The 24,976-nt window shown below is 39.7% G+C and overlaps 1 protein-coding gene and 1 long non-coding RNA gene across 2 annotated transcripts in view; both read right to left on the bottom strand.

Annotated features, from left to right (window-relative positions):
* The window catches only part of MTUS2 (microtubule associated scaffold protein 2), a 158,217-nt gene extending 151,107 nt beyond the window's left edge, over positions 1 to 7,110 (bottom strand). Inside the window, exon 1 of the mRNA XM_053969759.1 lies at positions 4,819 to 7,110. Coding sequence (XP_053825734.1) covers positions 4,819 to 7,110 — 2,292 coding nt within the window. The remainder of the gene's footprint in view (positions 1 to 4,818) is intronic.
* Positions 7,111 to 7,199: 89 nt separating this feature from the next.
* The window catches only part of LOC128804292 (uncharacterized), a 42,810-nt gene continuing 25,033 nt past the window's right edge, over positions 7,200 to 24,976 (bottom strand). Inside the window, exon 2 of the long non-coding RNA XR_008436003.1 lies at positions 7,200 to 7,431. This is a non-coding gene — a long non-coding RNA (uncharacterized LOC128804292). The remainder of the gene's footprint in view (positions 7,432 to 24,976) is intronic.

Here is a 24,976-nt window from a genome sequence, read left to right as displayed (position 1 = left end):
GGAATGCCTGGTTCCATGATTCAACCCTTGTTTCTTTGTGCATTGAACCTGGGCTCTGACTCCAACTTTTCTGTGCTGCTTCGTGACTCAGGACGAGTGCAGAATTTTCACCTCACACATTTGTAAAGAACTGTTTGCTCTTCTGAGTAGAGTCCAACTTCTTCACTATTTTCATATAAAATGCAATATCATCATAATGTAGACAGGACCTATGAATATTTTTTCAGTCATCCCATTTAGGCCATGGGAAAAGAAAAAAAAGTATAGGAAATAGGAAATCTGAACTAGATTTGTTTAAAAATTAATCAGAAAGTGCCACAGGCTAGCTAGGAAGAAATGTAACTGCCAATTAATTAACTCTGCTGTAAGATATGATGCATATAATATGCCAAATCAATTTCTATTTAGCAATTATAAGTATTAGAATATGCACTTCAACATTTGCTATAAAAGCTTTGATCCTAGCTCCTTCAAGAGCTTTAATCCTAATTTAGCAAATCTTTAATATGCTAAGAGACAAGATTGGCCTTAAACTATGAAATACAGAAGAATATTTGAGACCTTTGCACAGGAGCTAGGAGGGCAGATGTAACAAACATTGAGCTTTATAGTTTTGCCCTATTTTTTTTTCCTCTGTTTGCAGTCCTATTTCCTGCCATTAGCTCTCTTTCCTTTTTTATCATACTCCTATGACCTATTTAAAGTAAGGATGCAGTTTTTTGCTGTATAATATGCATGATTCTGCAGACTTGGACTGCAGATGTCTGGCTTCTTACTTTCAGCTTCTAGATATGAGATTGTTTTTCTGGATAAGCCTTAGTTATCGTCTCTCTCCCTCATAAATTTATTTCTATCAGATTACACTATGCAAACTATCATTTCATACTTAAATGAAAGTTAAGCACCAATGCCAAGTATTTCAGTATAAGGAAAAGAGAAAATCTTTAAATAAAATCTTTAACAGAAAATAAACACTTTTTATAAACTGGGTCAGTTTATTCAAATCTTCTCTCACCCTATTTCTTTTTCTTTATTGACAGTATGCTAAGAGTAGCAGAAAAGGGCAACAAACATGGACACAAACCCAATCAAACACAAGCATAAAACCTCTTCTCAAGGAAGGAGTCCTTCTCAAGGAGAAGGACTTAGAATAGAATCATTTAGATTGGAAAAGACCCTTAAGATAATCAAGTCCAACTGAATTTGCCCAAATATCTCTCAAGAATTAGATGCTATTTTTTGAAGATCTCAGTTTTGGAGGACATGAACTTGTTATGAAGATTAACTGTGAATTCATGAAGTGCAAAATTCAACTGGTCTCAATAGAATTGTATAAAATTATTGCCATTTTAAAGCTCTTCAGAAATACACGGATTAATATGATCCCTACTAGCACCCTTTAGTAGATTTTTGTATGAGGGACTTCTAGGGAAATGATGTGTTGTAGCTTGTCCACCAGGAAGATCAGCCCAGAGTTTTCTTCTGTCTGCTCATTACCCACAGACCCATGAATGAATTTGTTAAAATGAGCCAGAAAAGTCTGCAACAAATACTTTGAGCATACAGGAACTTCCACAGGCTGGGTATTCCTGAGCAGAGCTGGCAGCATGGCCAGCAGGTACAGATGCCAAACACTTTCCTTCATGTTACTTTGTTTATAACATCATCAAACATTAATGCCTCGAGGAAGAATTTGCTTGTCAAGTGCCTGCTTCAGGCAACTCTTTGGGAAAAGAGTTGGCAACATCAGTTCAGGCAGTTCAAATAACAGGATCAAGGGGAGAAACTTTTGGTTTGACTATATATAAAACAACTCCCCTAACTCCTTTTTACCTCAGCAGGCTTTTTGTTTCAACAGACTGTAGTCCATCCATTGGACCACAATGATGTCTGTGCTGGGGAACAGACCCAAAAAGATAGTTAAATGGGCAAGTACAGTCTTGGTGAGGCAGGCAGGAGAGATGGTGATCAGCAGATCTCCTTACAGACCCTCACCAGTCAGGGCTCTTAGCAGCAGCCATAAAACAGTGAATAAAGTGGCCAGTGACCACTCTCTGACAGTGCACAGACTGTACCTGTACGGGTAAACTGTCCATCTGCAGACCAGGCTGATCCATGCTGGTCCTTGGGAGCAGCCTCTGGGTGAGCACGCTCTGGCAGAGCTGGATCCTGAGCTGGGAAGCGTGCTCCCAGTCCAGCAGTACAGACAACCTTTCCTGAGCCTTGGAGGCATGTCATTCCACTGTTCAGTTCACTAGGACAGCTACAGTCTTTGGGTCCCTGTAACTTGATTTGCCCTGTAACTTCCCACAGAGGCAACTGGGAGAACAAAGAGCCCCGAAACACCCACTGGTGCTGATGAGAAGAGGGTGAGGTCTACAATGAGATGGGGTTGGGATTTTTGTCTGAGCTGCCCTGAGTGGGCTTTGGCACAGGCAGCTCAAGAAGCCCTGCAGGTTTCTCACTGCACAGAGGCAGCCCTCAAGTCTTTCTCATAGAGTTCTCCAGGCCTTTCCTTGGAGTCTCCTGCCCAAGACAGCACCCCGCTGTTTCTTCTACACCTGGCACCCAGAGGGATATTTAATTGTTCCTACCACTTAGCTGAATGATGCTTAGAGATTACAGCTATTAACACTATCATAGCTATATAAGGAGCTACAAAATGCTAATTAAAACTCTCCAAAGACAATACTGGATGTGTGAAATAGGGAAATCTGGGATTTTTTTCTCTAACCAAGACAGTGGCCATTGTGCCAGAGTCTCCTTGTCTCCAAAACCTCTGAGTCTTCCACACTCTCCCTTCAGCTCAGTGATTTGGATCTATTTCAATGCACCCTAATTGGTTTCTTTTGGATTACACATCACTCATCTGCTACTAACCCATACTGTGCACAGCTGCTCTTTTAAGCATCTGTTCACCTTCATGGATTGACCATTTTCCTTTCTCTTGATTCATACTGAGCCAAATCAGGATTCCTCCAGCTGGCAGGACAGCCAGGTTATTGCTTTTAAGGTGGCAGTCCAAGAAAGCAGATTCCATCTTCTGCTATCATCTCCTGAATTCTGGCCTAATGCAAACTCATAATGCAAACCACAGTTTGACTTTTTCTTCTCAGACTCTTCTCCAGTCAGTCCAGCTTCTCTGAAGAAGCAGTTTGCTTGGGTTTAGATATTCCCTTGTTGAAATACCCACCAAAAGTCATATTTCATGGAGAAATAAGGGAAGATCCTCTCCAGAAGTGTCCTACTTCTAACCCTAGTCTAGAGAAAATCACACTTGCAGGCTTGCCACAAACCTGAATCCTTCTCATGCTAAAAACAGACCCCAGCAGTGCTCAGAAATCTGTCCTTTGTTCACAGATGTGTCTGCTAATCCTGCCTGATTATCTGAACCCCAACTCTCACAGACACCTGTGGTCTTCAGAGGGTCATGCCACCCTATAAACAGCCAAACAGCCAGTGCACAATCTGGGTCATTTTGGCTTTCATTCCATGTCAGTAATAACCTAGTAATTTCCCCTCACCTTATAAAGCAATTGTGAAAATATACTAATGATGGCTGGAATAGACAATCTCCCAAAGACTTTAGTAATTCATTCGCTGGACATAAAATACAAGGGACAGAGCTGAAAACTGAAGTTAAAGGAAAAAGGACAGCAAGCACTGTTCTTTTCTGTGTTTGTGATGAGAAACAACTATAATCTTTGCTCACTTCAGTAGGTTTCTGGTTAGTATGCAATAAGGGTCAATCTACACTCACACGCAGTATCTTAATTTGGGTATTTGCCAGGTTTTGACTGCCAACACTGTCACTAATTTTTTTTATTTCAGTGCTGTTCCTTGGAGCTATACTGTATGTAGAACGAGGTAGGGAATAAAATAGCCTTAATAACACTACAAGACACAGAGCAAAAAAACCATATCCTTTTTTTAAAAGACTCATTCAAATAAAATCACTTGTGTTATCTTCAGTGTTTCTATGCAAAGCTTGGTTGTTGGACTACTTCAGGTCCCAAGCAATGGATGCAAGAGCACATGACAGACACAGCTTGCTCTTCCCTGTCCTTCCTCCACCTACCAAGCAAGCTCATCCTTCCTCCACTGTGCTCATCTCCCAGCAGGGATTTTGGGAACCCAAGGCTCCTGCCCAGTTCAGCAAGGCAGAAACACAGTGAGATATCTGGAGCCAGAGGTGTCCAGAGGGATTTCCATCACATTTTGGCTGTTCAGGATAGCTTTCCAGGGAAAAGAAGAAATCTTTTTTGACATGCAGGTCAGTGTAAGAAACAGCATTAAAATTAATCAAAAGTAAATCTTCTTTTGTATTACATATATAATCCAAAAAGAGCTCTGATAGTCCCTGGGTTTCCATACAGCTAAATAGAATGGAATTAGTTTAGACCTCTAGTGCTCTGTCTACAAAAACCTGCCAACTTTCCTATTTGGAAGGAAGGAAGAGTCTCTATGGGCAAATTACAATCATTTCCCAAAGCTATTATTCGGGAAGCAAAAAAAAAAAAAAAAAATTATTCAATTCAGCATGTCTTTTCCTTTCTAAACATCCCTATTTATAACACTAGCAGGTGACCAATTTGCTAGAAAATACTGGAAGAACACAGTAACAACTTCCAGTAACAGCTAAGATATCACAACAGGGTCAGTGCCAGAAGCAGTTAGGTAAGATTATTCTTAATGATCACACATTGTTTTAGGATTTATTTCTTATTTGAGGTTTGAGAACTAACTTCTGGCTGCAGCAAATAGCAAATAATCACCACTTGGCACAAAAAAGCAGCTGTCTAAGCTGCAGAAACTTACCTCCTGCAGAAACTTCTCACTCATTGGACCGAAGTGATGACCTGGGGGCCTAATTCCTGACACTACTAGTCCAGAACCAAAGAGTCTTGGCTTCTGGAGGTCAGGTTTAAATTTGTCGTACAGGACGCTGGCGGGCTTCGCCTCCCCTCCGTTGGATGCCTTCTGTTCCGCAGGGATGGGCACGCTGCACGCGGGGCCGTCGAAGGGCAGCCCTGCTGGCGCAAACAAAGGGTCGAGCTGCTCTATTGAACGAGGGTTTCTCCTAATGTACGTGATGATTTTAGGTCTCACGGGTTTGGGCCGGGGGATGGCAGGTTTCATCTCAACGCCTTCTTCCAGCTTTTCACTGCATCCAGTGTCCACATTGGCCTTATCTATGAGGGAGCCCTTGGGGTGGACCAGGATAGGTTTTGGGATGGCACTGCTGCAAGCACTCTTGATAGGCACTTTAGGGGATAAATTTAACAACTGTGTGCTGTCAATGGGAGGTAGGACTGAGGAGGGTGACAATTTGTCATCATGAAGTGCATAAAGGTCCTTCAAATTACTATTTGATAGTGTGGGCTGACCATTAACATCCGGCATTGCCATTGGGCGCACAGGAGTTGGGACACATAAAAAGATATCAGCCTTTGTTGGAATGTTACAGCTCTCTGGTGCTTCCCCTGGAGGATGTTTCTCTACATCAACTGTTTCTTTACTTGCAAGTGAAACATTTAAGGTTTCCACATCACTGCTGTGACTGTCAGGTTGTTGATTTGACACTGTCTCTACACTGCATGCTCTGTGATGATCTGAGGGATCAGAAACAGGCACAACAGCATCTTCAGCGCTTTCTTTGACTAGCATCAGTTTATTCTCATTAACTTCCAAGGGTTTGCTGTCAGGTGGATTAATATCATGTGTAGGAGATATCTGTTCACCAACTGTTTCAGTGCAACCTGTGTCAACTTCATGCAAATTTTTGTTTTTTCTTGGTGTCACTTTGACACTGGATTTACTACCACAAGTGAGTGGAAATATTGTTTCCATTTCCTCATCAGTAAAATATTCCTCACCAGCCTGGCTGGTTGCCCTGCTGTCACTGTCATTGCTTCCTCTCCCTTCCCCACTGATGGTGATATTATCATTTTGCAATTTATCATCAGGATGAGTTACTACCTGGCTTGACAATGGGTCCTCTACTCTATTACAGGTGTCGTGAAAATGGGATACTTGAAATTTTGATATGTCAGACCCAGAGCTGTTCTGTTCCTGCACTGATGTATTTTCAGGTCTTGGAGACCCCAGGAACTCTACCAGCATAATTCTCTCTATCTTTTGTGGACACGTATTTTTATATTGTAGAGATGGTGCGGTCCTAAGCTCCAGTTTTTTACTTTTATCACCCTGACCCAATTGTGCTTCTGATTTACTAGCAACCTCATTGAGCTTAACAGCTGAATGTTGAGAATGAGAAGTATGCAGTGTGCTTTCAATGCTAACATTTGGTACATTTTCTAGTTTACTTGTTTTCTTGTTCCCTGAGGTAGATGGTGTGGAATAAAATACAGTCTTTTCCTCTGAGGTATTGTCGAGTGGACAAAACACCATCCCAAGAAAATGATCCGTGGATGTTTTTTGGGATTTCTCTGTACTTCCTACCAAGTGGTGAGACCTGTCGATGGAGTCCAATGATGCAGAAAGCAGACGTTTACATGACACGCGGCCAACGCTGTCTTTTGCAAATGTTTCGGGCTGAGGAGAAAATTTACTTGGTCTTCCCAAAGAAAGCCTTTTTATTCTCTCCACCTCCACAGTCCTGGACATTTTTCCCTTAGGAAAGTTCTGGGTAAAATCAATATTACCTTTGGAGACAACCTCCAGGTTGGCATCATTTGTGCTACTTTTTAAATTGGACAGACTTTGTCCTCGGCTAATCCTGATATGCTTTGATATATCCTTAACTTCGCTGGTCCTACAATCTTTCCCCATTTCCCTGCTTGTGGTGGAGGGCAGCTTACTTTCCTGTGCACTGGTGTGACAGGTTCGAGAGTCTTTGAAGGTCAGAAGTTTATTCTGCTCTGTAGGCAGATGAGTCATTTTCTCTGTTCCTCCAGAGTATATGTTCCCACTCTCATCTGTCAAATCATGTTTCTTAACATCCCCATCAGTGGTTCTAACTTTTGTTACAATTTGGTTGGCATTGGTATCCCCAACATTCACTATGCTTTCATTATTGTTTCTTATTTCACCACGGTTGTCGTGAACCTGGGAATAACATGACTTGTTTGGAATTAGTGGAGCACTCATTTTGAAGCTTTAGGTGACAGCTTTTTTTTTTTTTTTTTTTTTTTTTTTTGGCAGTTCTAATTACTGAGATGGTGTTTTTCCCTATCAGGTTAACTTTTATGCATGCTTCAGTTATATATTTAAATGAGAACTGATCAGTAGAAAATTCATCATCAGAAGGCTTGAAGTCTCTTCTCAGAGTCACATTTTTCTGCTGCTTAGTTGTCTTTTCTGTAGCTTCTGGACCTAGGAAATCTTTATGATGTGCTGTGGAGAGGTTCAACAAAAGCAAAGTAGATCTGCCAAGTTCCCTCTGAATGACAGCCAGTTAATCCAGCCAACCTAAGGGAAAAAAAAAAAAACAAACACAAATAAAACAAAAACCCAAACAGACAACATTACACTGATGTCAGGAATCATGCTAACTAAATCAAACTTAAAATCAACAGCACTCCCAGGTATAACCCCAGGACAGAGTGTTTTCAAACACTTTAAATGCTGTTTCAATTACAGCTTTGCTCCCAGCAAAATTTCTTAGTGTAGCACAGATCTCTGACTCGAGAAGTTACACAGCAAAAACTGTCCTCATTAGAGGAGTGGTTGTTACTGTTTAAAGACACACAGGTTTACAACTGGAAATAGGCAAAAATAGCCAGGTAAGGGTGGGATCCAGTCTTGAGGGTCTAAACATTTACATATTGTTTCAACAATTATTACACCAAGAGTGGCTACTGAAGCATTTAAAGCATCACTGTATAGATTAGCCATCAATAATAAAATTCCAGGTCCATAGAAGTTGTTTATGGGTTTTTCTCCTTGGCTTTTAGGAAACACTGCTATTCTTGTGCTGACACCCCAGTCCCTTTGATATTTCTTAGCCATATTTATAGATTCCAAGAAAGCAAAAGCTATGCCTGGAGGCCTGCAAAGGAAAAATATATTTTTTCTGAGATAGATGAATGTGTGTATTTTTAAATATATGGGATTATACATCAATCCCAATACAGTACATCTCTTTTTGGCTCCTACACACGTTTGGCTTCAGGAGCCCAGATTTTGTCCTCTATCATCTCCAACAAGATGAAGGTGAGATTTCTGTCTATTCCATGCATAAATTCACTCTCTGTGATATTTCTTGCACCCTGTGTGTTCATACCCTTCATCATAGAGAAACATGGATACTGGAAATTGGAACATGCTCCACAGCTCCCAGAAGCTGGACTTCAAAGTACTTGTGATACTTCCAGATGTGCTGGGTTTCTAGCCAGGGGCTCACAGGGGCACTACTTAGAAGTGCAGAATAAGTCCAGTGCTCTGACCACAGTAGCTGGGTGCCAGTCTGGGTCCCTGTGTTCACTGAAAGCATCTTCACACACAGTATGCAGAGAGACCATGCTGGTGTGCTTTAGAGACCAGACCAAGCACTTTGGCTTAATGTTGCTAGCACAAATTTATTAACATGAAGATCTGGAAAGACCTGGTCTCCTCTGAAACACAGGGCACTGCTCAGCCTCAGGATGCTGCCAGTTGAGACTAAGCCCTTAAAGCTGACAAGGATGGACTCTATGCACCCGACATTCCAATTTCATCTCTTCATCTCTTCTTGTGACATCCAGCCCCAGATGTCAAAGACTTGAAGAATCCACTACATTCTTACAATTAACATCCATAAAATTACCCAAAGATACTTTCTTTTTTTTTTTGCAGAATATTGCCTGCTTAACTTTGTAACGTGTCTCATGACTATCATTACAATAACTACACTGCCTCTAAATAATACCAGGTTCCATTCTGCTACAGAACATACAGGACTCCAACTAAATGAATGTAAAAATATAATCTATTTTCCTGTTATGGAATACAAACCTTGGAACTTGGTTCAGTCAATGTGTTGAGCATTTACATATTGTGATAGGCCCATTTGGAAGTAAGAAACATGGTTTTGTGTTGCATTTAGGACCTTAGATTTGATCATTCTTCTGTAAATAGCTGCTATTTAAGAAGCTTTGGCTTGGATTTTCTGCAAGATAGTTTATTTTAAATAGTGTCCAGGCTCAACTTCACTATGCTCTTTGGAGTCAGTGAGATGAAAAGACTCAGCTGTGTCTGGGTTCTGCTGGCTCTTCCTCTATTTTTTATTACTCACCTCTCTTGACTGATGTTGGCTGACATACACACATCTGAAGTCACTCTCTGCTGTGCAGGAATGCTCTGAGATGAGAGGGACATGAACCTCCTAACTCTTCATATGCCCTCATCAGAATGGGAGAAGGGAGTAAGAGGAGTCTCAAGCTCAGCAAAGACAACACTACATCACTTAGCAGCATTTCACTAGGGACTCTGGACAAGAAACATGTCTGCAGCCTTAAACAGTGAACTTGGTATATTTAAGGATTTATATAGATAAATTTTTCTTGATACTGTATAATGCAAAAATATCCCCTCTGAACCACTGAGAGTAGAAAATGAAGTCATAGCTGCCCATGTCACAGCATCTTGACAGGATGTATAACTGTATTTGTGAAAACAAAACAAAACAAAACAAAAACCCTTTACAAAGTGATGTGAACATGCTAGACAGTGGAACAAAATTATATCCACCAGACTATGTTTAGCTATGAATCCCACAAGGAGAAGAAAAGTTCAAGGAGCCAGAAACACAATTAAATACTTCTGTTTAACTCCAGCCATATCAGGTTCCTTCTAAGATGTCTATCTCTTATGAGACTCTATTTTAAACCTGAGCCCATTTAATGATGATCTAAGAAAGAAGTCTACAAGAGTTTCTTCCCGTCTGATATTGCATTTCCTTCACTACACTCCAAGTTACATTTGGCCAGCAGATCTCACCCTAACCTCTGGAGACATCAGGAGGAAGAAGCTGAGCTGGATGATTTTTGCCCCAGGACATGCAGCAGGGACTGCATCAGCAGAGCTCAAGTTTGTAAAATAAAACTGTCTGGAAAAAGAATGTAGCAGCCCGCTTCTGAATAGTAACAGCAGTGCTTTTTTGGTTAGACAAGCACTGTAGAAATATTGTTATCCTCAATAGGAATTGAAAAAAGAAAAATGGTGAAGAATTCCGCACTATTGATTGTTTGCTCTGTTTTCAATTTGCCACAAAAAATAGAACAGAAATAATTATGAGATATGCAAAGGAATTATCAAAGCACGTAGACAAATAAAAATGGATATAAAGAAATAAAACCTGAAACATGTTGAGAATTTGCTTCCTCTATAAACATTTCCTAATGCAGGCTGTTACAGCTGTTTACCCATCCCAGTACTGAGAGTCTAAACCCAGAATATTTACAGCAAGATACACTAAAAACATCTGGGTGTTCTGGTAACACTGTGCGCGGCTTAGACTGATTGCTCATTCAGTACCATGTGTATGAGAAGCACCTGAACACTTCATTAATGGCCTGCCACTGAACTGATGCCTCTTGCTACTACCATAAAACAAAACAAAACAAATCAACCCCAAACAACAAAAAACAATAGGTTTGTAAATTGCTGGGGCAGAGCCAGTAGCCTACGAAAGGTCAGCCATGGGCCAGCATCCCTCTTCAGCTGCCCACTCCTGCAAGGTAAAAGCTCTCAACCCAATGGAGTGGTGGGTCGTGCTGCCCAAGAAATAGGATTACACAGGCAGGTTGTTCACCTGGAGAGGAGAGGATTCCAGGTAGACCTCATTGCAGCCTTTTAGTACTTAGAGGGAGCTTATAAAAAGGAGGGAGAATGACTTTTTACATGAGCGGATATTCATAGGAGAAGGAGAAATAGTTTTAAACTACAAGAAGAGAGATTTAGATAATATATTAGGAAAAAATTCTTTACTGTGAGAGTGGTGAAGCACTGGAATAGGTTGCCAAAAGAAGTTGTGGTTGCTTCATCCTTGGAAGTGTGCAAGGCCAGGTTGGACAGGGCTTCGAACAATCTGATCAGTGGAATGGGTTCCTGCCCATGGCAGAGGGTTGGAACTAGAAAATCTTTAAGGCCCCATTCAACCCAAGCCACTCTATGAGTCTGCGGTGCACAGGGGGGAACCTGTGCACCAGCCCACTTGGCAATGACTCAGAGAGGAGTCAGGAGGCCTGATGGGGTCTTTGTCCTTACAGATAGCAGCTATGACTGCTTGATCACAACTCAGTTCAAAGCACAAAGTGCTTTCAAAGCACAAACCAGACATTTTCCTCAGGGGCTATCATGATCAAGAGCTCCAAGTTTTTAAACTCCTGCAGTATTCTGGACAAGGGCTGAGCACAAATTCCAGCTCTGCTGCCCTCTGCACAAGCAGCACACATCCAAAGGATGAGAGTCTTGGATGCATTACAACACCCACGGATAAACTCCTGCAGAAGAACACCCTCAGGAAGAAATCTTGCCCATGAAAAAGACACTCCTGTTGCCTGACCAGTGCAGTGATACAGGGAGACAGATGAAAGCAGATGAGGGATATATTTGTACGAGGTGGGAAACAGATGTGGTTTTTACAGTTACTACAGAAAACGGAACAGATGCCTCCTGAAATGCACAGTTGTCCCAAGAAATGCCACTGGGGAGATTTGGAAAACCAGGCAGAGTCTCACTGAGGCCTTCTCTGGGAGACAAGATACCACCACATCCAATGCCAGCACTGCAGGCTGCCAAGAGCTGAGCCCATAGATGAAACAAATACAGTGCTGGATGGAAAGGAGGTGGGAATATCTCCTTGGGAAACCCAAATCTTCATGAAGAACTGTTTCTGATAGTGACAGAAGCTGAAAGCTGATACCAGGATATTAAAAAAAAAAGAGCCAGTAAACCTTTTGGAGTGGGTAATGTACAATTGGAATTAATTAAAAGTGCTAGAAAAGTGCTCACCCAGGCATGTGATAATTTTGTTAATATGATTTGGAAGGGTGAGAACTAAAGATTTGGATACAGTCCCCGACTGCTTCTATTCATAATGAAGCAGACACAGCTGTTTGAGGAAATTACAGCATAATCTCATCTTTGGCAGATCCTGTGGAAATGTTGCTGTCTGTCATAAAGAGGACAGTACTTCAGAGAGACAACTTTCTGCCTGACAAGCAATTAGAACATAGGCAGAGAAGAGATTATGTTAAATTTTTACACACTGGAAAGTGGCAGGAAGGCAGTTCTGATTCAAAAGTAAAACTGAAATTATTTGAAGATATTAAAAGCTTTTGTAGAGTGCGGCTCTGTAGCATTTCCAGAATTTCATTGTTTTAGTATGTTTAATGTCTCTGTAGTCCATAAATTTTAATGATTTCATGATTGCATATTTTATACCTTTATAAGTATAATTATAAAATCTGAAGATACAACAGCTTACGGTTTCATAGGCCAAGGCAATTTTTTCTGTTAAACTTTAATTTTTGTTCAATAATAAAATAGATTTCATTTTATCTAAATCATTAATAAATTTATGCTGGTCTATCAAATCAAATCAGTCAATCAATGGTCTATCTAATAAATTTATGCTGGTCTATCAAATTTTATAAAAATTATTATGAACAAAACAGACTTCAAACACTTGCCATATTTAGCTTCAAAATTTTCTAAATCAAACATTTTCATTTTCAGTTTCAAATAATATTTCAAGATCAAATTTACCTCATCTTGCAAAGATTTTCAAATGGCAAGTCAGGTAACACAGAAAGGTTACTTCCCCTACCCAAATTAGTATTTTTATTTTCCTCAGTAACAGGGTGATAACAAGCCTAGTGAAGAGCTCCTGATTCTTGCTTTTGCTAGACTTAGGATGAGCCATTTCTTTTTGGCGTTTTTCCCTGTATTTTCAGAGAGATTTTTGGTTCAAGCCTTCAGTAATACAATTTCCTTATACAACACACCTGAGAGATCCCTTGGAAGCAGCACCACTTCCAGTTTGCTGGAAATCACTACCCCATGCAACACTCCTGAAAGCATAGCCAAAGGTAAAGGTGCCAAAGCAAGGCTGTCCCCTGACCTTCCCAAAGGAGGGGAGGTGGCAGCACGTGAAACAACAGGACTGAAAAATAAGCTGCCAGCATGAGACTCCAGCCCTGGAAATCACTGTAGCAGCTGGCAGTGTCATGATGTGCAATTGGCTTGCAAGTACAACTTTCTTTTCTGAATAAACTGAGAAAAACCTGAAGGTGATGTTCCACGTCAGAAGCACTTAAAAGCATCCTCAGTTGCCTGTGTATGGCAGCTGGAGGACACCAACAAATGGATGGAGCAAAGGGAATGCACTGCTTTTCCCTTGGCTGAACATTCCTCATCAGCACTGGAGTGATTTATCTCACAAACCCTACTGAGGATGGGAAACAACCATGACCACGTGCTCTCAGCTACAGAAACCTGCATTTTCATGGTCTCCCTGGAGAAAACACCCACAATTTTTCCTGCCATGGCAGTGGCAACAGCAATGCAAGAGCAGAAATTTTTGTACAGCTTTGTAACCTTCCCAAATAATGTATATAATTTTATTTTCTTAAGAAACTTGTAAATGTGTGAGTTTGGTGGGGAGTTTTATGGCAAAATTCCATTTTGTAATATAATACTCTAATAATTTATTACCTGTGAGGGCTGAATTCCCAAAGTGCATTATATGGAAAGTATCCTGCTGACTGCTATTTCAAAGGAGTACAAGATTTGGGATTAAAGATTCTCATTATCAAAACTGACAGATTATTTTCATTATTAACATCAATCAAGTCTTCACCAGGCACATACCTGAATAGTTGTTTTTCAAGACTTCTTTATTTTTACATTTCTACTTGCTTTCAAATATCCAGTGCTGGATAAGACAGCATACTCTGATATAAGCAATCCTATTAATTAGTTATCCCCCAAAAGGCAGAAGTCTCTGTCTTAGCAATGGCAACCAGGAGGCTGATTGATAATCACAGCAACTAACCTTTGAAAAAATATCTGATTTTATTTTAATTCCAGATAAGCACATCTGGCTAAAGGTATAGGAACAGCTCATACTTTCTGGGGCACAATGCTGTTCAATTTGAGGACTTGAAAGAAAAACAAACATCAGGACCTCAGGGAAAGCCACTGTGAAGACAGTACCAGATAAGGGCATCCTGGCTTTTTAAGTAGTTATGAGCTGGTAAATCAAGCAAGGCAAGAGTTCAGCCCAAGCCATGGATATCTTTACTGCCACAGCCATGAGCAAAACACAGGCAGCACAAGAAAAGCTCGAATCAAAACCCCAAAGGAGAGAAAATTATCACTTATCACCCCAAGGCATCACACCACAGAGCAAATGAAAATGACAAGAAAGAAGGCAGTAAAGAAGTTTCCTTGGAGAAAAACTATAGTCAAGCCAAAAACTGATGTCTCCCAAACAAGTGCAAACAAACGGAAGAAAAATTCTGTATCAAATCAAGTCCATGCTGCCACAGCGCAGCCCATCTGTTACACACTGAGACATTACCCAGGGGTCAACCCCAAACAGGAGGCATGGGGACAGCCCTCTGCACTCTTTCTTTTGCCAGATGCCAGCAGGGGCACCACACATGCCCCACTGCACCACTGAGCACTCCTGGGCACAGTGCCACTGATGGAAACAGGAGATTGCAGTGAAGGTGAGAGAGGCACCATCAGCTCCTACTGCTCTCTTTCAGAACAGAGGGAGCAGCAAAGCATCCTTTCTGGTGCTTTCACCTCACAGAGCCCAGCCAGAAACTTACTATATCCCTCTCTATCCAAAAACATGAACTGCAGTTCATCATAAAATCTGCAACAGCTGGACGGTGGATGCATGGGGCCCCAAAACACTGCTTAATTTATTTATGTGCAGCACAAAATCTTGACATGGAAAGGGGATTGTGAAATGTTTCCAATTTTTTTTTTTTTTTTTTTTTTTTTTTTTTTTTTTTTTTTTTTTTTTTGCTAAGACTGCTAAATATTTCCTAGCTTCCAAAAAACATCTGGAAGATAGAAATAAATAGATTTAGTTGTAACACTCAAACATGAAAAAAAGTTCATAAATTTGCTTCCTATTGAGCAAAAAACCCAGAAACTCAGAAGCTTTGTCTACTCCAGCAAATTTACCCACTGCTGATAAAGCAGTTGCAGCTGATACTGAACTCAGCTTAACTTCAAGTGTAGCCAAGGGTAAACTGTCTTTCCATATCATTTCTTGAATTCTACTGAATTCAACAGCAGGTAAATGTGTCAGTTCTCAACTGAATCCCTAAATATGAATTTAGAACCCTAATTTTAGATTGCTAGGTTTGCATATTTCAGTTTGAACCATGACCAGTTCTGTAATGCCATCAAATTTCAGAAATGCTACTGCAGCCAAACTTTCTAAACATTACTGCAATCCATCAGTAAAAACTGAAACAAATGTGAAGCATTATCAGAAATTCTGCTCATTTGCTTTAACCTCAGTAAAAAACATCTTCCATAATTTGTTCTATATTTCCAAAATGCCTCTGTATTTCCAAAATATGGATCAAACATTGGAGATTTGGAAATCTACATTTCCAAAATGTAGAACAAATTATGACATGTGACTACAGACCTAAGGGAAGAAAAAAGCCACATTTAATTTGTTTTAAAAAGCAGTGTCAGGATGAAAACTGTGTTAAAAACTGTGTTAAAGACTGTGCTCTGCACCAGAGGAGCCTGGTTGCAACAGTTACTACAACCAACTGAAGAGCATAAATCTCGGTGTGCTTTTATTAACAATTTTACTTTACTATCTGGCTCAGTAAAGGAGATTAATTAGGTTTTCAGCTGTAATTCCAACTATTAGTAAGGTAGGAGGAACATATACAATTATTCCACTCAGGCCACTCCAACTGAGAAGCTGGAACTTCAGATGCCACGCTGCCCACCTGCACCACATGTCTGTGGAGGCCAAGGGCTCAGCAAGGGAGAACTAGCAAGGGAGTTCTCACCTGGGAGCACAGAAGGCAGAATGCAAAATCTTAACATTCAGAAAGGTGAAGTGGAACTAATGCATTATCTACCTGCTGCTATTGATCCTGAAAATGTACAACAAGCACTCCACAGCCAACACTGCTCTGTAAACAATTACATTTGCTCCACTTAAAAAATTTTGTGTATGCTGCTCAAAAACACTTAGAACAAATTGTCTGTCAAAAGATTGCATCCCCATTTTCATAAATTAACAGAAATTTGATTCAGCTACAGCACACTATCACCATGCATTCCAATCAGAAAAGCTCATGTACTTAGGGATTGCTTTCCCTATTGTATTTTTCAACATCAAAATTATATACAATAAAATTACAGGATTTAATAGCTTTTTGCTTATGTTTATTTTTTAATGCTGTTAATTAGCACCCAAACTTGTGCCCCAGGCATCTCCTGTACCTATTAGATACAGATCAGCTGAAAATCAGCAAGCCCCCACCTCCTCAGCCTGAAGATAAAGGGATATTTTGAGTTCAATGTTTCAACTTGCAGTAGTCCCACTCTCCACTTACCCCAACCATACACTTGTTTTCCCTCCCTCCTTCTGAAGCTGGGAAGAGGTTCAGGCTTTGAAGCGTGTGCCAAAAAGCTGGGCTCTTAAGGCAAAACACTGAAATCAGGTAAAAAAAAAATGGGGTGCTGTAAAGGAAGCACTTGCAAATTCCCTTCCTTCTTCCTCCAGTTTGACTGCATCTGCAAACTGGAGGAAGAAGGATGTGGTCTCCCAAGGAACCGCTCAAGACTTTCCAGCTTTGCTGGTGGAGCTGGTTGGGGGATGAGTGCTGGTGCAGGACAAGCTGAACATGAGTCAGCAGTGTGTCCTTGCTGCAGCAAAGGTTAACCCTGTACTGACCTGCTTTAGCCAGAGAGTGGCCAGCAGGTCAAGGAAGTGACCCTTCCCTCTGCTTGGCATGCACAAGGCATCTGGAGCACCGTGTCCAAGTGTGGAGCCTTGGGCTGCTGAGACTGAACAGGATCCACAGAAGGGCTACCAAGAGGATTACAGATCTCGGGCATAAAAATAATGAATACAGGGCCAAGGGGTCAGGGTTGTGTTAGCCTGAAAGATTGGAGCATGGGAGTGACCTAATAGCTTTTTCTCAACTAACTAGAAAGGGGAATAATAGAGAAAACAGAGCCAGACTCACCTCCTAGGTGTCCAGCCAAAGAAAAAGAAGCAAAAGGACAATCAAGCTGCAATAAGGAACATAAGAGGAATGTGAGGAATGTAAGAGGGAAAAAGTGTTATAATCACAGAGGTGAAGCACTGGCACAGATCACCCAGAGGGGTTATACAGTCTCCATCCTTGGAGATTCAAAAGGGTTCTGAGCATCCTGACCTAAAATTGGTCCAGTTGTGAGCATGGCTTGGAGTAGGTGAAGTCAGACAGGGGTCCATTTTTTTAATCAATTTTTTCCATGGTTCTGACAGCAGCAACTTCAAAGGGAGAGAAATTCCTTTGGCAAGGACACACTGCTGGAAATGCCTCTGAACAAGACACAGTGCAGCCTGAAATTATTATTTTTATCTGCAATAAAGTAAATTTTACCCAAAAAGAGTACCCAGAAAATGTAGCAGCCATTATTTGCTCAGTACTCCAGGGAGAAGAATCACCTGTAGTGTAAAGCTACTTTGCAGTTAAAAGCCCCAGTTTTGGGTTAGAAGAAGCAATAATGCTGGAGCCACCAAGGATGTGGCAGAGACAAGGTACCTAATATTTACCAGTGAGTTACAGTAGCTCAGGTAAAACTGGCAGGCACAAGTTCTCAGCAAACAGGAGAATACAATCCTTCTTCATCCCACAATATTTATTATTAAACCTATTGAGTTTTAGGCTGGCTCTATGTCTCCTGGCCAAGGCATTTCATAGTGTGGCCATGGTTAGATGACAAAGTAAGGAGACAAAATGAATGTGACACCTAAAAGAATCTACTTAGTGCAGGTAAATCAGTGCTACTTAGTGAGTGCATTTGCTAAAACTCAAAAGATCATTCAAAACACAAGTTTCATATAACTAAACACTAAACTATTAATTGTAAAAACATTTAGCAATGGCTAGCTGTCCCAGGATTCTGCTAACTCCTGTGGGGAAAAAACTGAAGCTAAAAACGGCTCGTTACTCTAAATACCCTCTCTGCTGAACCTGGTATGTGAGTGCTACACTGAGATCCTTTCTCACTTAAAAGTGTCAGAGAAACAGGACAAGAAATTTCCTCTGTTTGACATCTGTGACATTTTTGTCAGTGAATTATTATTGCCAGAAAATTATAGTGCCTATTTTCTTCATTATGTTAAATTAATTCTCCCAGTGACATACAGACAAGAATAGACTCAGCTGTTCAAATTCACCTTGGTGGAGCAAGTAAAAGTTTTAGGCTACTTGCTGGCACGATGGTGTGAGAGAGAGAAATAGCCTTGACTCTGTGCAAGTGCTGCTCAGCAATAAAGAAAACATCCCTGAATTATGAACACTGTTTCCAGCACAAATCTGAAACACAGTACCACATTAGCTGCTGTAAAGAAAAATAACTCTATTCAAGCCAAAAGCAGCACATAAAATTATGTTAAAACTTCTTTTATCCTACCTGAATCAGCAGCATATTCCTTCAGAAAACCCTATATCCTATTAGAGTAACAAATTCCATGCTATAAGGGTAATTACAGACGTTAAAAACAGAAGTCTTTTCTATCAGGAAAATAAGCAGAAAATCAAAAAGAACTCAAGAAATAAGGCAGACCATTTCAATCTGTCAGGAGGAGAAAAAATATACTACAACCAACTCTACCACTTGCAAAATGTGTATCTCAATATGAATAAATATGTAATGATGACTAATGAGTAATACTGCAATAATGCACAGCTGGACATGGCCAAGCTTTGGTCTGAGCTGCAGCAGGGCAGTCATGCCACCTGCCCTTACCCAATAAGGCATCATCCACTTTCAGGAAGTCTGTGGGACTGTGTCTTTGATTTTCCCAAAGTAAAGAAGTCTTGGTGATCCAAAGCTGCCATTTTATTTTCTTTCTTAGATACTTCAGCACCCAGAGGAAAAAAAAATTCTAAATAAAATATCTACTGTTGGCTTCCTTCAGCCTCATAATCCACAGTGCACCAGTAGCCAAGTAGTCAGTAATATTCACTCATTGTGTCCTTAACTGGAAAGATATTGTAGATGTTTGGAAACAGTTATAAAAGAAGACAGCACTGGAAGAGAGCAGACAACAATTTACCTACATGTTCTCAAAGAACTACAGAAGGAATGTATATGGGCTAACTACTATATTTTCAAATTCATTCTGAGTACTTTTAATACACATAAAAGTTGTTTAGAGTGTTAGGCAGATCACAATATAACACTCAGATGTAGAAATGTTGCACTAATGGGAAAAATAAAGATTGCTTTTCCTTGAAACTGCAGGGATCTGCACCTCAAATACATTTCTGAGTATGTCAATGTTTCAGTAAGAAATTGCAGGTCATCAAGAAAAACACAAGATAAATACTTAGTAGGAGAGCAGTACCCCATAATTAACCTCTGCATGCCAGTAAGGTTCATCCAACATTGTACGTAAATTTCATAAGGAGACATGGAAATATCATTAGATGTTTTTAAGAACATTTTAGACAAATCTTAAAAATTATGCAATTCTAGATTATCTTGCCTTGAAGAAGAGGAATGGATAATGTGACCTCCCTCCCAATCTTATTCTGTAACTTATCTGTGAAATTTTGGGAAAAAGCAGTTAAAAAAACTAATACATGCAACATGGATAAATAATGACTGTGGGAACTATAAACTCCTGTCCAGCAAATGCTTCCATATGCGCTGAACTTTTTTATCTTAAGTCATCTTACAGATGTCAAGGGGATGACTCAGAGCAGTAAAATTATGGACATGCCACAGTGTTTGCACTGTGAGTACAATAACTCTCACTTCTGTACAGCATAAGGAAAGATGACTGTTCACACTTTTATGCTGCCTCTTCGAGAGATTCCAAATAAAAATAATTAATGTCTGGAAACATCTGGCTAGAGAAGAGCTCTGGTAGTTTGTACAAGAAACACTTGTAGACATAGAAAAAGTGATGGGACAATTAATCAGTACGTTTGTAATGTGTTTGTACATTCATTTGGAGGGTATGGAGATGGAATAAGAATGATCTAGTGTCAGAAGCTCCCACTTTTGCAGTCAGGATGTCTTGACACCAAACATTTTAGGATACTGGCACATTCTTACCATATATCTATTGTCAGTATCGAAGTAAAGTGTTTTTGTTCAATATTACAGGATACTTCTCTACAGCTAACAAGTGGATGAGTCAATGATGATTTGTGGATATAAATCCAATCATATACCAATTTTGTGGGGAGTATTTCTCAGGATGGGATCTCTTAGGACTGGTCTGGCTCTGGCCAAAGCACAGATAGTAGGCATGATCCCTAGACAGAGCTCTAGGGATCTTCTTGCAATGCTTACACAAAAGGAGTGATAAAGGCTGTTACATCACACCTGGTTTGTCTTCACTGGACAATATGCACTATGTCAGATAACCACTTTAATAGCTTTGATGTAATTGCTTAGAGGGTTGGATCTGAAAAAGAAATAGCAGTTAAGCTGGTCTAACATACAATACTCCTAAAGTAACACTATTAGTGGTAATAGAAAGAAAATGAGAAAAGGAAAATTAAAGTGAAATGAACATTTCTCCTGCTGTGACTCAGTCCTGCACCATGAGCTTTACTAGGGGCATTTTTACTGCTTTGAATGGCACAGGACCAAGCCTATTGCTATAATCATTAAAAGTGATTAAAAGAGAGTACTGAAAAATAAACATCATGAAATTATTGCCCTCATGCTACAAAATGGATTATATATGGAACTTGTTCATTTAGTCTCATTGTTTACTTACAGTAACTTACACAAGGCAATAAGGGACTATAAATATACAAAAGCACAAGGGAGGAATGAAAATATCCCCTTGCCAGTAGTAAGAGTAAAGATGTAGGGTGTCTCTTGGGTATCCCACGCTTCTGAAAGTGAATTAACTTTCAAGAAACTTTCCGCTGGTTAACTTACAATGATGGCAGTAAATACAATAGAAAAACTGCAAGAGTGCCTTTTTAATAATTGTGTGGTTTGTCTTCTTTTATTTGGCAAAGTGTCTAAATACCGTTGTGGCAGTATATTAAACCACCTCACAAAAGTCTCAATCAGCTAATGTACCATTGCTGGGCTTGAAAAAACATAAAGAAGGCCTATTTATAGGTAACTTCTCTGTGCTCAGTGTTTTGGGGTTTTTATTCTTTCAAGGAAGGAAGGCTGTTGCCAAAAACTACATGCCAGTATCATTTGGCAAACTTTCTGTAGCATTATCTGATCTGCAGAGACATTAAATCTGTACTGCAAATACATATTCAACAACTTATTAGAAGGTGGAATTTGTGGCCTGTTACACAAACACATATACAGTTGATAAGTCATAATAAAACAGCTGTTGTGGAAATATTTCCCCATAATTCACTCAATGCAAGCAACATATATGCAGCTGACATCTTACTGAAAAATCTTGGAAAGCCCGCTGACAGAAGTAGGTGTACACAATCATTAGCTGTGCTGCCATTCTCATATACCTTTGTCCCCCTTTGCCTTTATTGCACTCAAAAGCTGCATCTTACACTAACTATAGGCTGCATTTTAAAAAAGGACTGCTTATGTAGGAGCTTTAGCATCTGAATTACTATACACCAGGTGATTTTAGAAATAGGGAACAGCCATGTGAAAGGTTTTCTGCCCTTGTTTGCATGTAAAGTTTAAATAACTAACATAGGTTTTCAGGAATAACACACTAGATGGTAAATTTCAGCCTAGACATAGATATTTTTTTTTTAATTAATGAAGAGAAACCATTTACAGCAGGGTTTTTTTAAGACAGGAGAGTTTTTTACAAAACAGTGATAGATTCTTCACTGTACAATAGCAGTGGGCATTACCATAATGTAAACACAGGATGTTACAAGCTGTGGGGACAGTTCTGCAGATCTTAAATCCATGCAAAACCTATCCAAGACCTTAATTACTTCCTCTGTAATACACATATACCTAATCATATTTCAACTTCCATCTTCTCTCCTTCCTCTCCCATAGTCTTGACATCTAATTCTAGTTCTGTTCAGACTACAAGCATGCAGAAAATTCTTTTATCTTATCCTTGGGGAAAGTGCAAAGCATCAACAAGAGGTAACAAAGTCTCTACAATATCTATCCTCTTTATTAACTGAAAAATTCCAGCCAGTTTCATATGTTGCAGGAGTAGGCAAAAAAATCTATGGTGTGAGTGCATAAGGAGTCAGATGGTGTCTCTGATCCAGTTTCTGCTATGTGATCTGACATCTGTGTTCCTATCATAGACATGAAAGCAAAGACATACAACTGCACTGAAATACAATCAAAATTTTTCTGTACTTTGGTCTTACTGCACATACTCACATTTTTAGGATGGTCTTTGAAGTTATATGATTCAGCAAGGACATTTTCTGCTAAAACACAAGGCTCACAAAAACAACGACAAGCAAGAAACAGATTTCAGAATTGACAAGTTACCTGTGTTAGGGCATTATTGATTTTGATTCTGTGAATTGATTTTTAGGATGAAAGGAATATTAGATCACAGAGACCATGGTATTTGATCATGCAGTTGAATCTTGGGTATTCAAAGGCATTGTGTGTTGACACCAAGAATGTGGACAAATTAAAGGATTTCAGTGCCTGAGAAACCAGGCACAGACATGCAAGATGAAGGTATAAGAAGGCCTGAAATCCATGCACAGCAGGGAGCTGATGTGCTGCCTGCACCGGCAGTGGTCCAGGCCAACAATGATGCCTCCTGACACAGTGAAAAAATTATGAGTTCTCTTGTCTTTGCTAATTTCTTTCCAGTCTTAAATCTGTTCAGGATTTGGAAGCTGAGCTTCTCAAAAAAGGTTTATCATTCAAGTAATTAAGAAATGATTGTTTGTACCTCTTATCTCTGTTACTCAGAGACATGGCCACCAGTGTTTCATCGCCAATTGTTTAGAGAATGCAAAAAATCCCACAAGCTAAAGTGAGTCTGCATTCCTCCCTCCTCATCCCCCATCAGATATAAATAAATCTAAAAAACATTTGGTAAATTGCATGTTAGAATAAAAATACCACCAGATTAGTGAAGGCCACTAGCAGAAGTCCTGTATCACAATTGCATCAAGAGATTTTAAATTCTAAGCTATTACACTCACATACTTGTATATTGCTATTTGGGAATGGCTCAACATCTCAGTGCTCAGAGAACACTTGGGAAGTACCTAATTTTGTCTTACTCTTACTTTAAATATTGCAGGATAGTGGAAGAAGCCGTGTGAGAGCAGCCTTGATATAAATACAGAAGCTAAAAGTCCTGGGTGAGGCAGAACTCACATGAAGTTCAAATTTATCTTTTTCAAACCCTGTGTAATGAAGAGAACATAGTGAGTGGTTCGGTAAAGATCTGCAGATAAATGTGCACCCAAATCAATCACCTCAATAGTTTCCAGTGACAGATGAATTAATACAAAATTAAATTTCTTAAGAGGAACTTTAGGAATAAAATACCTACATTTATTAATAAGATCACTCGTTAGATATAAACTTGGCTTTAGCTGAAAGACTACACTGTGGGAAGCATATGTGAACTCCTCTGTAGAATAGCTCTTATCACCGAAAAGAGTCTCTTTGGATCAGGTTTTGCATATAAAAAGAGATTATCAGTGAAAATTATCCCATGTGAACTGTGTTACTTTGTTTACACAGAATGTCCCCTTTAATTTTTTTTATAATGAATGATGTTTCAAATTCATCATGTCAGATGAAGATACAACAATTACACCTTTCAGATGCAATTACTGCTATTTGTGCAAATGTTTTCTGCCCCTTTGGTTTAGCTCTATTGTTTTATGAGTTACACTGGCAAGAATTTTTCCAAACAACAAAACTGCCCCTTTGACATCTTATTTTTTTCATAAAATACCATCATTTATGTTCTCATAGCACAGCTCCCTTGGAGAAATTACATACTTGAAATCAAAAAGGATATTAAGTGTTTAACAAAAAGTAAAAGGAAAGAAAGTGGTATGGTAGCATTTCAGCCAACAGCTAAACTAGAAGTAGACATGGCTAGAAATGCTCCCGGGCAGTGGGGACAGCTGGCTTGAAATGGCCCATCAGTCCAACTTTATCCTTCCAAAAATTATTATCCCCCAAAGGAGGATGGATACTTGTAACTGCATCCTTGAGTGTTCAAAGACTGGAGATATTCTAAGGAAATGTTTGGGAGAATATTAACCTTCATGGACCAAAGTTATGCTGCTGGCCACTTCAAAAATTTAACCAGGAGGAGATGAATGAGTGTTCAGGAAGGCTCCCTGTTTAGTTTACCTGCATAGATGTGGCTGTGGAAAATACAAGAAAATGTAGCTGATGAAACTTTTTGGGATCCTGTAGAGAACCTCACCATATTCCCGGACTCCAAATCTCAATGAAATAAGCCTGAAAGGCAGGAATCAACCACTGAATAGTAATAGCCTACTACTCCTGACATGCTTTTTCTGTTTTTTTGACTTTTCACTCTGGAAAAGAGCTTATATACAAAATACCCCAGTAAAAATACAATCATATAAAAATACCTCATTTACACTGCTTTGTAAATACTCATTTGCAGCTTCAAATTTAAAAACAATCATATCTAATTAGTGGAATCCCCCAGAGTGCAACTGAGTATCTTCTGCTCCATTTCTGACATGGTACCGAAGCCAGAGTCAAACCCTGTCAGGAGGAGATGCAGTGCCTGGAGCACCCATTATTTTCTGCATGAAAATGTCTTTTTCTGCCCAACTGCCTAGACCACTGTGCAGGACAGGCT

Source organism: Vidua macroura, chromosome 2, assembly GCF_024509145.1.
Source record: "Vidua macroura isolate BioBank_ID:100142 chromosome 2, ASM2450914v1, whole genome shotgun sequence".
NCBI lineage: Eukaryota > Metazoa > Chordata > Aves > Passeriformes > Viduidae > Vidua > Vidua macroura.
This window is presented reverse-complemented; position numbering and strand designations above follow the sequence as displayed.